The sequence below is a fragment of the Podarcis raffonei genome, chromosome 6 (genome assembly GCF_027172205.1).
Source record: "Podarcis raffonei isolate rPodRaf1 chromosome 6, rPodRaf1.pri, whole genome shotgun sequence".
Taxonomy (NCBI): Eukaryota; Metazoa; Chordata; class Lepidosauria; order Squamata; family Lacertidae; genus Podarcis; species Podarcis raffonei.
Window position 1 is genome coordinate 9752430 of NC_070607.1, and position 15122 is coordinate 9767551.

General features: G+C 46.8%; 1 protein-coding gene across 2 annotated transcripts in view; it reads right to left on the reverse strand.

Moving 5' to 3' along the window:
* The window catches only part of RXRG (retinoid X receptor gamma), an 82433-nt gene that overhangs the window by 13608 nt on the left and 53703 nt on the right, over window positions 1-15122 (reverse strand). For both annotated transcript variants that reach the window (XM_053391371.1, XM_053391372.1), the window contains exons 3-5: window positions 8569-8713; window positions 5941-6120; window positions 2621-2790 (exon numbers count right to left, since the gene is read on the reverse strand). In XM_053391371.1, the coding sequence (XP_053247346.1) occupies window positions 2621-2790; window positions 5941-6120; window positions 8569-8713 (495 nt within the window). The remainder of the gene's footprint in view (window positions 1-2620; window positions 2791-5940; window positions 6121-8568; window positions 8714-15122) is intronic.

Here is a 15122-nt window from a genome sequence, read left to right on the forward strand (position 1 = left end):
ACGGCAGCCCCGACGTGCTGTTTAGCATACCCTCCAACCAGTGCAGCATCTTAATGTAGTGATTTCCCCCTCTGCATCCCTTTCATAATTCTATTTTTATAAATCATTTGTCCATCCATAGTTCAAATTTTTACTACAAGTTATCTGTCAATCCTACCAATGTATGTAACTCTTTACAACAGCTTTTCAAATAAATTATAAACTTTCCCCATTCTTTATTAAAGAGGTCCTCTTCCTGGTTTCTGCCTGTAAGCTTTGCCACCTCGACGTCGTTCATCAGTTTTGTCTGCCCCTCTTCTTTGGTCGGAGTTGGAGACCCTAGGATCATCTAGTCCAACCCCCTGCAAAACACAGTCAGTTGCAGCAAAAGCAGCATGGCTCCATGAGTGGCGGATTTATGCATAAGCTAAGCCAAAATCCCTTATTTTGGCTGCTGATCCCTTATTTTCCAGGCTGCTGGTCCCTTATTTTCAAATCTGTACGTTGACAGCTATGTGTTCCCAGAGAGTCACATATTCAGGCAGCGGTGGTGGCTTTTGGTTGAACCTGAAGCAAGAACGTGGGCTTTTGTCTGCCTTTGTTTTGTGAACTCTCTACCCCCTCAGACAAGGTCATAGGATTAAAGGCCCTGTGTTGCGGCTGCTGACAGCCAACACCGGCCACAAAGGCACGCATGGGGGAAGCAAAATGTCAGCCCTGAACTGCCACCAGCATGACTGTTGTCCTCCGAGTCCTCCATCTCCCACCCCAACCGTCCCTCCCCCTCTTTCCTTTTTCCTTTCTCCTTCTGTGATGGAACTCCTATTTGGGGACTTCCCTGGCTTTTTTTCTGGCCCACGTACGACCAGTCTGGATAGTTGGCCTTGGTGAAGATTTGACGTTTTCATTCCCAAAAAAGTTTTTGAATTGAGTTTCTACTGAAATGAGGCTGCATTTTAATGTATTTTAATTTTGTTTTTAAGTTGTATTTGAATCAATTGTTTTTAAACCTGGTGTTAGCCGCCCTGAGCCCGGTCTTGGCTGGGGAGGGCGGGGTATAAATAAAATTATTATTATTATTATTATTATTATTATTATTATTATTATTATTATATCCAGTCGGTTCCTCAGGGAGAAGACTGGAGGCAAAATGGTCAGAATTCTCTGAAAAACAACCAGACCCCCCTTGCTGCTATTCTTTGCCAAAGAATACCATTTATACCCAGCCTAAGTTCTCAACACAACCGATCAACCATCTCCCCTTTAGACTGCAAATCTGCAGTGCATATGCCAAAAGAGGCCATGCCGTAAGTGTTTATTCTTTGTAAAGCTCAACAGGCACTTCACATAGAACTGCTGGCACCTTGCCCAGCTTAAATCAAGTCTGGTCTGCGCACAATGGTTCAAATGCGGCATATTCGTCAAACCCAGCATAGCTCTGGACTGGGGCAACTTCTGCCATTGACATAGGATGGCTCTGCAGGTTTAAGCTCCCCAGCATTAGGTGGGCTGTGCCTTGACCTGGCAGGATCAGGCCAACGGCATGTTATGTTAAACCTGCTTTTTAAGAAGTGGGTGCTTAAGCGGACCGCTTTTATGCTGGTGCAAAAGAAGCCACGTGGGTGCTCGGCCCCCAAATTCCCCCCGTCTGCTATTTATTTTGTGAACCACCCTGAGACCTGTGGGTACAAATTTAATAAATAATACTAATATTAATAATAGTTCCGCACCACAAGGGTGCAATTTAGTGCAAACAGTACCTTCGAGACAAACAGAAGTCAGGGGTTATGTACTGAGTTGAATAGGATCCAAAATGCAGCAGTCTGATTGGTCCTAGAACAGTAGGATTCAGAATGCAGCAGTCTGATTGGTCCTAGAACAATAGGATCCAGAATGCAGCAGTCTGATTGGTCCACAGGAGCCACCCAATCCAGCTCCAGGTGGAAGTGAATCTGCAACCTGATTGGCCTACAGGAGAATCCCAGAATTAGCCAATCACGTGGGGCCCATTGCGTAAATAATGTATATAAAGCAGAAATTCTGGGGGAACTCCCGTTCCTCCTCACCACTAAGAGCTGAATAAAGAGCATGAAATCCACTCTCGACTCCGAGTATATTTCATCAGGGGTGTGTGAATTTCAGCAGGGTCCTAGTTTGGATCAGCGGCTTTACTTTGCTTTTTAAAAAAGGCCAGCTTAAGCACTTTTTTAAAAGCCTGTTTAGCAAAACATGTAGTTTGGCCCTCTGGGCATGCATGTCTGAATCACTCTCATTATTCTTCACTCTCAAATTTACCGTATTTTTCATTCTATAAGACGCACCAGACCGCAAGACGCACCTAGTTTTTGGAGGAGGAAAACAAGAAAAAAAAAATTCTGAATCTCAGAAGCCAGAACAGCAAGAGGGATCGCTGTGCAGTGAAAGCAGCAATCCCTCTTGCTGTTCTGGCTTCTGGGATAGCTGTGCAGCCTGCATTCGCTCCATAAGACGCACACACATTTCCCCTTACTTTTTAGGAGGGAAAAAGTGAGTCTTATAGAGCAAAAAATACGGTAATAAACAGAAATTTAATTAATACTACTACTACTAATAGTAATAATAAGTTGTCCAAGTAACAGCCCAGTCCCAAGCAGCCACCTACTGAATTGTCAGCGTTCACATCACTGTAAGATTCGGTTTTCGGCTCAACAGCCATTTCAGCCTCTAAAATCCTTTCCACAGGCATGTCTTCATTGCTGCTGCCACAGCTGCTTGTAGACTCAGCTTCATTCTCACTCCGCTCTCTGCTTCTCTGCCTCTCCTCTTGAACCGCTGAGTAGGAAAATATATATATATATATATTTTTAAAAAAACAGGTTTTGCCCCAGTCCAAAGTTGTGGGTGAACATATCAGACGACACAGCGATTCTTCAGACAGCTCTTGTTTATTCAGAAGGCCAGAACAGAACTGAACTGAAGGGTTCAGCCAGCCTGCTTATATAGAGCTCAACTACAACGCAACAGTAACAACTTTCTGTAACTATCCAATCACTGAACGTCACTTTCAATTCCTTATTTGCATATGCGGGCCTGAGTGAAAACTATCTACAGTATCCCCCTGCTGGCCCAGGGTGAGAACTTCAGTACATAACAAGGCACCCCACCCCCGTGCCTCTAAATACACCCGCTCCTTTTTCCTCCTCCCTTTCAGCTTGTGCCACGAACAACCTTCCTCTGTCCACCATGTTTCTTCCCTTTCTGTCTTCAAACAGGTCTTCTACAAGGCCTTTCCTGGACGAGGATATATATTTTGTGACACAGAGAAAAGTAGAGTTTTAGAAACCCGCATGAGTTAGGTCAGGGGTCAGCAAGGTTTATCTTGCCTGGGCTAGATCGGTCCCATGGAGATCCCTTTGTGGGCCAGATCTCTCTTGTGTGTGAGCATGCGTGCCCGCAATTTCCAGCGTCTGCGCGTGCACTGACGCGATTTTCGGTGCCGCAGAAATGAGCTGGTTTAGCGCAGCACGAGAGCGGGCAACTCAGTTCGGAGCCGGCTAGTGAGCTGGTCAAATGACCTCCGTGGGCCACTTCCGGCCCATGGGCCTTAAGTTGCTGACCCCTGAGTTAGGTAAAGGTAAAGGGACCCCTGACCATTAGGTCCAGTCGTGACCGACTCTGGGGTTGCGGCGCTCATCTCGCTTTATTGGCCGAGGGAGCCGGCGTACAGCTTCCGGGTCATGTGGCCAGCATGACTAAGCCGCTTCTGGTGAACCAGAGCAGCGCACGGAAACGCCGTTTACCTTCCCGCCAGAGCGGTACCTATTTATCTACTTGCACTTTGACATGCTTTCGAACTGCTAGGTTGGCAGGAGCAGGGACCGAGCAGGGGGAGCTCACCCTTTTGCGGGGATTCGAACCGCCGACCTTCTGATCAGCAAGTCCTAGGCTCTGTGGTTTAACCCACAGCGCCACCCGCGTCCCTTCCTGAGTTAGGTAAATCAAGCCAATTCACATTAGCTTGCTTATTTCGCACGATTTCTTCCTCTTTGCTAGTCGTGGGGAGAGGAGGAGGAAATCTGTGTTGACGTATAGGTAAAACTCACCGACAAGGCTGCTGATGTCTAGTTTGACACTTGAAAGTAGAGAGTAGGCAAAAGACAAGGCAGAAATAGCAATGCAACCTCCTTGTCTACTAGTAGGCTTGGAGATTGCAAGGCTCGGCTGCCGTCGCCACCGTGCGAGTGCAGCAATGCTGCCGTGAGGTTGTACTGAAGCTACAACTCAAAGCAAATCTCAGGCTCTTCTCCATGTCAAAACCTTGGGAGGAATTAAGCCAACCCAATTAGAAAGGGTGGGTGGGTGGGTGTGTGTACAATACATTCTCCCTTTCTCTTCGCATATACAACTCAAGAAGCACCAAATCCCTATTGTGAGAAATGTTACTGCGGCTTCAACATCGACGCCCTCCCATCAGATGTCAAGGAAATAAAGAACTATTTGACTTTTAGAAGACATCTGAAGGCAGCCCTGATTATGGAAGTTTTTAGTGTTTGATCTTTTATCGCTAATAATAATAATAATAATAATAATAATAATAATATTTTGTTGGGAGCCACCCAGAGTGGCTGGGGAAACCCAGCCAGATGAGTGGGGTATAAATAAATTATTATTATTATTATTATTATTATTATTATTATTAGACTGATTATTTGGGCTCCATCCTGGATCCTCATGGAAACCCTGAGCCAGTGGCGTAGCGTGGGTTGTCAGCACCCGGGGCAAGGCAAGTAATTTGCGCCCCCTAACCCGTGGATTTGCGCCCCCTAACCCTAACCCCCAGATGTTGCGGCCAGTGTGGCCGCCCCCCCCCCCCGCATCCCCCATGCTATGCCACTGCCCTGAGCGGAACTGCTTATTTTTTTGGAAGAAACCAGCCTCGGTTTAACACCTGGCAATTCACTTTGCACTCTTGCAAGAAATGAGTGCTCTGGTTGGAATGAGATTTTTGGTTTGCAATTTGCATTTTGTTTCCTGCTACTAGCAGAGGGAGCCTAAGGTGGGACAGCCAATAGCTTTCCTGTTCTCTTCTGTACAGACAGTGTGGAGGACTGAAGTGTCTGCTTCTATTTTAGCTGTACACCACCTTGATTCCCTGTCAGGGGAAAAGGTAGGATATAAATACAGTCATACCTCGGGTTACAGCCGCTTCAGGTTGCGTTTCTTTGGGTCGTGGACTGCTGAAACCCAGAAGTACCAGAACGAGTTACTTCCAGGATTCGGGGGGTCACGCATGCGCAGAAGCGCTAAATTGTGCTTTGCGCATGCACAGAAGCGCCGAATTGCAACCCGCGCCTGCACAGACGCACAGACGTGGGTTGCGAATGCTGCGGGTTACGAATGTGCATCCCACACGGATCACATTCGCAACCCGAGCATCCACTGTATAAATATCTCTGGCCCAGAGATGGAAAGAAGATAAAGTGTCTACCAGAGAAGAATGGCAGATCAAGTTGATGGGTTATGCCGAAAAGGGGAAAATGACCGGAAAAATCAGAAATCAGGAAGACCAAAATTTTAGTAAGCAAAAGGGAAAATTTATAATTATATAAAATATAAATATAACTGTGCTTTTTTCTGGGGGGATGCAGGGGTATGCATACCCCTAAACATTCTGTGAATCTTTGTACTTTTGTCCATTTACTGTGTTTATTTTTCCAGATTTGAACTAAAAAATGGTGATTTTCTAGAGTCAAAATGAGAGTACCCCTAAACATTTTTAAAGAAAAAAGCACTAAATAATAGAAATAATAGAAATAATAGAAATATGTTTGCCCCACTGTGAATTCACTCCCAACTGCTGTGGGACTGGTTCATCCAGTGCAGTGATAGAGCAGGAATTCTGGGCTACCAATTGTCCAGATTATTCTGGCCAGCGCAACCAAGGATGGAGTGTGTGTGTTGTGCCTCCCCAAACGGACATACCTTCCCTCTTCATCCCCATCGCTAGACATTTCTGGTAGCGGCAGTACTGGCAGCGATTCCGTTGGCGCTTGTCAATTAGGCAGTCCTTGTTATCGCGGCATGTGTAGATGAGGTCCTTCCTGATGGTCCGCTTGAAGAAGCCTTTGCAGCCTTCGCAGCTGTATACCCCATAGTGCTTCCCTGGCAAGAAGGCAGAAGCACATGTCAGGAGACGAGAGCAAGCGATTCGAGGGAGGTGCAGAGAGGCAGTGGTGGACTTTGGGCTCTCAAATTTCAGCGGCACCCTGGGCAACACTAAAATTCACCTCCCTCGCTCCATTCTATGGAGTTGATTTAGCAACCCCTGCCCATGGAGTAACGAAGAGTCGGACATGACTAAACGACTAAACAATGTGAAAGCCACTGTCAGGGAACTGCCATCGGAACTAGGGGAGGAGGCGAGGCTCCACAGCAATGCTGGAGAGGGGCCAAGCAGGGAGAGAGGCAGGTCTCCGGCTGGGGAAGAAAATCAGCGCAACACCAGGGATAGAGGGGGGCCGATGGGGGAAGCAGAGAGGAGGCTCCAGGACTCTTCGCAGGAGACCAGCGAGGAGAGCACAGGTCCTCCGCTGCCCACACCCACCCTGCGCAGAAGACTTCCGCGCAGGGAAAGTAGGCGGTGACTGGGCGTCAAAGAACTTCTTTGCTGGAAGAGGTTCAAGAAACACCCACTGACGGATTCTGCCAGCGACTGAATAGCCACGGAGTGGATGGCTGTCCAGAGAGAAACGGTTTAACCAGGCAACCTAGCCCAGAGCGGCGGTAACTTACGCACAAGCAACCCCTAAAGCCATTACAGCCACCATGGAGTTTTGCGTTCTAGCAACGTTTTATATCTATTCCATACCTCATAAATTGATTTCCTTATAGTGTGGTTTAAGAAGCCTCTATGAATTTTAACCTTATCATACCACAAATAGGCGTGCCATCCGAATCTGTTATCATATCCTTCTAAATCCAATACATCTGTATTGTCCAAAAGTATCCAATCCTTTAACCAGCAGAAACAGGATGCCTCATAGTATATTTCTCATCTTGAGAAACCCCAATTCCTGGCAACATTCAACCTGTCTGCCAAGCCAAACTAAGGTTGGGGACAGAAAGTAGTTTTTAAGAGACTTAAGAACATTAGAGACCACCCTCCCCCCCCTTGCTGGATTAAGCAAAAAGATCCGTCCAGTCCAGTTTCCCAAAATAAGATCAAACAGATGCCTCCAACTAGCCCACTAAAAGCAAGGCCTGGAGGCCATAGCCCCTGAACATGTTGGCTCCATTTGGCAATGGGTTTGTTAAATCACCCTTTTAAGGAGAAGGCCCCATGGAACTCAATGGGACTTGATTCTCAGAAGAAACGTATAGGACTCTGCTATAAAGTCATCTAAGATGGTGCCTGTCACCATGGGTGTAGCCAGGGGGCAAGGGGACAGCTGCCACCCTAAATCAAGTAAATAAATAAAAATATTTAACTAACTGACCAAATGCATCACAGCTCAGTTTTGCCCCGCTCCCCAACGTAAATCCTGGCTACACCCATGTCTATCACCTTGTCTTGTGGCAGTGAATTCAATAAATTAATTGTTTGTTGTTTGGTGGGGGGGATGCTTGTCTGTCCTCAATCCATCAATCAGAAAGTTTGTGTGTAACATGCCGAATATGCATTGCTGAATACTGTGCTTTCAAAGAGTTTGGTCTTTGGGGAGAAGATTTTTTAAAAGGCCAGGAGCAGGAATTACTGACCTCAACTAGAAAATCAATGAGGCAAGGTCATGTAGAATGAAATAGCCAAGGCTTCTGGCTGCTTCCATATATTATACAGCTCAGGGGAGCCTGAAATTTGCCTTGACAAAAATTTAAGTGTGAGATTCTCAAGTTCCCATGTTAACACCCAATTCCATAAAGAATGACAGTGCTCAGAACTGTAATACCCTGGAATATCTGACTACAGATTAGGCATAAAAGTAAAAAAAGGTAAAGGACCCCATCCAGCCTCAGTTGTTGGAGCTAAGGGCCCTTTTTCTTTAAGATGATGGCAGGGGCAGGTAGTGCACAGGCTTTGCAAGCGAAAGGCTGCAGGTTCAATCCCAGGTTCAACCTCTTTTAAGGTAAAAGGTAAAAGACTCCTGGATGGTTAAGTCCAGTCAAAGGCGACTATGGGGTTGCAGTGCTCATCTCGCTTCAGACCGAGGGAGCCAGCGTTTGTCCACAGACAGCTTTCTAGGTCATGTGGCTAGCAGGACTGAACCGCTTCTGGTGCAACGGAACACCGTGATGGAAACCAGAGTGCATGGAAATGCCGTTCACCTTCCCGCCGCAGTGGTACCTATTTATCTACTTGCACAGGTGTGCTTTCGGAGTACTAGGTTGGCAGGAGCTGGGACAGAGCAACGGGAGCTCACCCCGTCGCGGGGATTCGAACTGCCGACCTTCTGATCGGCAAGCCCAAGGGGCTCCATGGTTTAGACCACAGCGCCACGCGCACCAAAACCAATCAATACAATCTTATTTTGTGGGGGTGGACACAATGCCCTTAAAGATGCCAAGTATCTTCATATACAAGCTGCTGTCAAGAGCTTAAAATAGGTTTGGTACCTGATGACCTGTCCCCACAAATCGCACAGATGTGCTTGGTCAGCGATCCTGGGCTTGTGGATGCGTAATTCATGGCTCCCATCCCTTGCAGTCCCGGCAGAGGCTTGACGTCTTCAGAGCTACTGACACTATTCATGACATTAAGCTAAAAAGAGAAGGTGGACACACAGAGAGAACGAGAGAGAGATGCTTCTTTGGGTTGATGCTATGACCGTGACCCAACATTCACATTAACAGTTCTCATGGAAAGGATTCAGCCAGCACCTCTTCCCCATGGGAGCTGTACGCACGACCACCCTGATTTCCATGATCGGGTGGCAAGTTCTGAAGCTGTTGCAGCCACTTATGTCCATGTGTAAGTGCCTGCCCGTTCACCAGCAAGATCGTAGAAGCAGAGTCTGGCTGTGAGCCTGCAAGCACACGTTCAACTATTTGACTATTTGAGGCAGCGCAACCAGACATTTCTAAGCTTAGTTGCCAAGCCGCTGCCACAGATTCAATGCATAACATCAAGTGGGAAGAGGGGACATAGCACAACTCACTTCTCTCTAAGACTCTTGGTGAAAGTGCTTCTTGGGAGAAGGTTGAGTGCCTCCTGAGATTCTGGGCTTCTGAGCTGCAACCAGCTAAGCTGTGTCTTAGAATCATTTTCCCCCCCAAAAAAGAAAATGATAAGCATCCTTCCCTCGTGTGATACCCACCATTTCCAAATCTTTCGTTTACAAACCTTGCTATCTGGGGACTCTGGGAAGTGAAATTTCTTCAGATTCTGCCTATGCACCTTTGCAAATATCTCTTTGTAAGGTCGTGTGTCTTCTGCTGATCGTATTTGCTTTAGTTCTGACATTTCTGCACACTTTCCAATTATACTTCTTCATTTGCTATGTGTGCTAGTGATTTGTGCATCCTTCAAATAGCCTTATATGGTAGTAAAAGCACCAGCCTTCTATGTTTGATTTTGTATGTATATTCCAGTAGAGAATTTGATCATCCAAATACTTAAAGGTAAAGGGACCCCTGACCATTAGGTTCAGTCGTGACCGACTCTGGGGTTGCGGCGCTCATCTCGCTTTACTGGCCAAGGGAGCCGGCGTACAGCTTCCGGGTCATGTGGTCAGCATGACTAAGCTGCTTCTGGCAAACCAGAGCAGCACACGGAAATGCCGTTTACCTTCCTGCCTGAGTGGTACCTATTTATCTACTTGCACTTTGATGTGCTTTCGAACTGCTAGGTTGGCAGGGGCAGGGACCGAGCAACAGGAGCTCACCCCATAACGGAGATTTGAACCGCCCACCTTCTGATCGCCAAGTCCTAGGCTCTGTGGTTTAACCCACAGCGCCACCCGCGTCCCCATCCAAATACTTAGTGATGTATAATAACCATGTGATGTTCAAAAACTCATACACATGTTTCCTATAGGGGTCTGCTGAAGCCTCCTGCAAAATATCCTTAATGTGAAATCTCCAAACACATCCACTGGAATTCCTTGGTAGTTTTGCTGAACCTCAGAGGTTTCCCTTCAGACAAGAATTGAGAGAACTTTTAACATGCTTACAAGGAACTCCAGCATTCCCTGGAACTGCTCCAACCTAATAAGTTTCCATATTGGGGCCAGATGCAACTTTAGAAAAGCTCCTGACTGATATCCAATTATACTGCTGGAAGTGGTATTAAGATCAATCTACTGCTTTAATGCAAGATCCTTCATGCACCAATTAACCCATTAATCAATCCATAGGCCATGAAGCACAAACAACATTGATCAAGGTATGAAAACCATTTGTTCAGAGCATGTAAGCCAAAGAAAGTTCCCAAGACTTCTAGACACTTTGGTCAGCTCCAGAACGCTCTGAAAGTTTTCAGCACTCAAATGTATGACCGTGAATGTCTCCAAATGGTGCTTATCCCATTTTTACTAGTGTATTCCTTTGGGCTTAGAAAAGTTTGATGTGGGGGGGGGGGTTTAACTGAAAAAGCACCAGTAGAAGGGAAGTCAAGAAGTCTAGCCAAATCTGTTGCACTTTGCTGGTTTGGGGCAAGCCTCATCTTGTGGCTTTTGCCGTTCAACTGGTTTCCTAATATTATTTCAGCTCTATAAATTACTCTTGTAGACTTACACACATACCTCTCAAGAACAAAGGATAGCGATATTTTGGTGTTTTTTATGTATTTTTTAAAAGCCAAACCCATGAAAGATCAAAATCTACATCCAAGCATGTAGCAGCTCATCAAGAAACTTATATTGATGCTTTGGAAAAGATCTAACATCCCCTCTGGCCAGGGAGGGCGGGGTATAAATAAAAATTATTATTATTATTATTATTATTATTATTATTATTATTATTATTATTATTTTATTACAACCTTGCAAGAGATTTTAAGCAGGCGAAGTTTCCTAGGAGTACGGGTGTTCGTTCCTCTTCCTGCCCTTTGTCTCTGCTCAAAATGGCACACCCAAGGAAATTCCCCTCGCTCAGCAGAGCTCAAAAATGTCCTGTGTCTGAAGATGCAATTTGCAGTCCACCTAAAAGAAAGTCTTGTGAAGGGGACGAGTGATACTGGAAAAACAGCAGGCAGGGAAAGATGAAGCCCCCATCACCAACACATGGCTACTCCAACTTCCCCTAGCTTCACCTCTTCTATAAAGTGTGGGGGGGTGTTACATGAATTCATACAGTTTAGGTAAAGGTAAAGGGACCCCTGACCATTAGGTCCAGTTGTGACCGACTCTGGGGTTGCGGCGCTCATCTTGCTTTATTGGCTGAGGGAGTCGGCGTACAGCTTCCGGGTCATGTGGCCAGCATGACTAAGCCGCTTCTGGCGAACCAGAGCAGCGCACGGAAACGCCGTTTACCTTCCTGCCGGAGTGGTACCTATTTATCTACTTGCACTTGCACTTGGACAAGTCAAGGACAAATAGACTGAAAAACAGTTTTTACCCGAGAGCTGTGGCCCTTTTGAATGCTGTAACTCGATAGTGTGACCTGGGAGATTGATGGGTGTGGGTGTGGCTGGAATGTGGTTTGTTGGTTGTTGTTGTTGTTTTGCTTTTGTTGTTTTTAAGGGATGGCATCCAATTTCGTTGCACTTGTGCAATGTTGCACGTGTGTAATGACAATAAAGAATCTATCTATCTATCTTTCAAACTGCTAGGTTGGCAGGAGCAGGGACCAAGCAACGGGAGCTCACCCCGTCGCAGGGATTTGAACCGCCGACCTTCTAATCGGCAAGTCCTAGGCTCTGTGGTTTAAGCCACAGCACAACCCATGTCCCTATATTCATGCAGTTTACTGTACTGTTTAATTTCTGGAAACGAAGGGAGATCACATTCCAGGGTGTCCTTTTTGTTTTTTAATTAGGGAAGCAGAAATCATTGGTGCATATAAGACATAAGCTCTTCTTCAGGGAGAAAGGCTGATGAGAACAGTAGTATAATCAGGATGTACTTATTGGCTGTGTCTATTAGTTACTAAATAGCTAAAGTTCTCTAGGTATCGGGCAGCTGAATAATAATAATAATAAAAACACCCCACAAAATAGGAAATCTGGACACAGCCTGGGCAGGGAAACAAAATGACAACAATTTTGCAATGTAGTTAGTTATTGTTTGAAAAATAATTCTTGTGGCATATTTGGTATGGAATAGTTAAGTGTGTTTTCAAGGTGGCAGATTAAAAGGCCAGAGACAGCTTGCTCAGAAGCCCCAGTGAGGGCAATGAGCTTTCGGAGACTGACACCACTATGCTGTGCTGCAGCCTAACTCAGTACAGTGCATATAATAATTATTATTTATTTATACCCCGCACATCTGGCTGAGTTTCCCCAGCTGCTCTGGGTGGCTCCCAAAAGAATATTACAAACACGATTAAACATCAAACATTAAAAACTTTCCTAAACAGGGCTGCCTTCAGACGTCTTCTAAAAGTCAGATAGTTGTTTATTTCCTTGACGTGTGATGGGAAGATGTTCCACAGGGCAGGTGCCACCACCAAGACGGCCCTCTGCCTGGTCCCCTGTAACCTCACTTCTCACAGTGAAGGAACTGCCAGAAGACCCTCGGCGCTGGACCTCAATGAATGTATCCCACCACACTAGTTACCAGAGTTTGCTTTCAGGCACAAATCCAAGGTGCTGAATCTCCAGAAGGCCCTCGGCGCTGGACCTCAGTGTCTGGGCTGAATGATGGGGGTGGAGACGTTCCTTCAGGTATACTGGGCCGAGGCTGTTTAGGGCTTTAAAGGTCAACACCAACACTTTGAATTGTGCTCAGAAATGTCCTGGGAGCCAATGTAGGTCTTTCAAGACCGGTGTGATGTGGTCTCGGCCGCCACTCCCAGTCACCAGTCTAGCTGCCGCATTCTGGGTTAGTTGTAGTTTCCAGGTCACCTTCAAAGGTAGCCCCACGTAGAGCGCATTGCCATTGAATTTGGACAATGCAATTGCACTCATGAACTGCTGTTGTTTGGAGGGAGGGGGGGGATCAGAGACAGATCACGCTGAAGAGCAACAACAGTCAGAAGATGTGGGGGTTTTTTGCACCACAGCTTACCAGGAGCACTCTAGTGATCAGCAGTTGCCTCACGAGTCCACCACACATTCCACTTTGAAGAGCAGGATACAGAATCAGCAGCCACTGAAGGATAACCCTTCTACCTGAGGCAGCTCAGTGCCATGAGGCACCTTAACCTTCTGAGCATAGCTGTCAACTTACAGATTTGAAAATAAGGGACCATCAGCCTCGAAAATAAGGGATCATCAGCCAAAATAAGGGATTTTCAGAGCACAGGTAGGTTAAACTTCTGAGCCCCACCGAGCCAAAGGCCCAAAGGCAGAAAGCCCAGCCAGCAGCCAAACGAAGCCTCAAGCGGTGGTTCCCACAGCACAGCAACCCGGCAAAGGGGATGCAGCAAGGAAAACCACCGTCACCTCTCCACTGGGAAGCGCTGAGCAAAGGCGAGTCCCCAGGCAATGCAGCCGATTTGATCGGCACAAGGCATGCAAGCTCCACCCCCCAGTCGTTCTTAGACTCCTTATTGGGTGAGCAACGCAGCCAAGCAACACAGTTGGAGCCTCCCTCCTCCCTGGCCGGCAGGGAGGGAGGGAGAGGAGCTGCTTCCTTTGAAACCCGGGAAGTTTAAGGGACATCATCAATAAGGGACAGCAGCGGGACACGGCGCTGGAATAAGGGACTTCCCGCCAAATAAGGGACGGTTGGCAGCTATGCTTCTGAGCATTGCCTTAAGGAAATGCTCACTTGGCTAGTGCTGAAACCCGGTCAATTTTTGTGGAGTTTGGGTTGCTGCCCTCTTGCTGCACAGTTTCTGGGAAGCAGTTCGTTGTTTTGGGAGGAGGAAGAGGAGGAAGAAGAGCAAATATTGTCTCCAAGCGCTCTGAGTTGTAAAAGCAAATGCGAAAACCCAGCCGACCACCCTCTTAGCTCCAGGGACTTCTGGAACAGCATCTCCACGCTATGAGAGTAGACCTGCAATCTTGCCACCCACTTGCAAGTTGGGGGGATAAGGGCCACATAATTTGGGCAGGGCTTCCTTCAAAAACAAAAGCAGAATTTGGTAAGCAGGTCTAGCACCTTCCCCTCCCATATTCCCCAGCCAAAGTACAGGGTAGGGGGAACCGGCGTCTCCTTAAAAGTCTTTGGAGTTTGGTTCCTGCACATTAAGCTCAGTGATGTATGATACTTGGGACAGCTGCTTGAACCCAAATCCATTAGCTGACTGCTTGCTAATCCCCAAAGACCAGCTGCCTCATCCCATTAGCAGGAAAGCAAGTGAACCGCACTCCTTCGAGCTACTCAGCACGACAGCTTGGAACTGCAGCCCCTGTTCAGAGTCCATGTTTTGCAAAAGGGTTTGGGGGGGGGTTGTTCACATTTTACCAGATGATCTGCCCCAGCCAGGTGATACCGGGGCAGCAAAAGCAACATTTGAACACCTCTTCTAAATCTCACGTCGCAAACCACACAAAGAATGTGAGAACAAGGGCTTGTTCACACTTCTGCTTGTTGCAGCCGCTTTTTCCAAGGGAAAAATCACTCTTCACTGCTGAATAGCATCAAACATCCATCTGGTTTTCTGCGTATCATTGTTTGCTCTGATTCAGTGAGAAAGGGCAGGTTTTCCCAGGGAAAGCTCTCTGGCCCTGGGACAAGTGGAAGTGTGGATGAGCTCTAATAATTCAGTCAACACTTGGGATATATCATGGAGGCCTGTTGAAAGGCAGGTAGGCACTTCTTCCCTTTCACACCTGGGGATGCAAAGATTTTAATACTCCTTCAGACCACCCTGGTGCAAAGCCCATCTTAAGCAGCAGCAGCACTCTTTGTAAAAGGAACCCAGTTCTTCCAGGCCAGGTAGAAACGGCCAGTTGCCAGATTGAGAGACAGGGACATTGTTCTTACAGGACTCACAGCCAACAGCAAACTGCCTAATCTTGGCTTAAGGGGGGTGGAATATGCTTCACGGAGGACAGAGAATGGTTGCAAAAGGAGAGAACAAAATTTCCAAGGCTGGGTTTGGATTTGTTACATCTGTGGTTA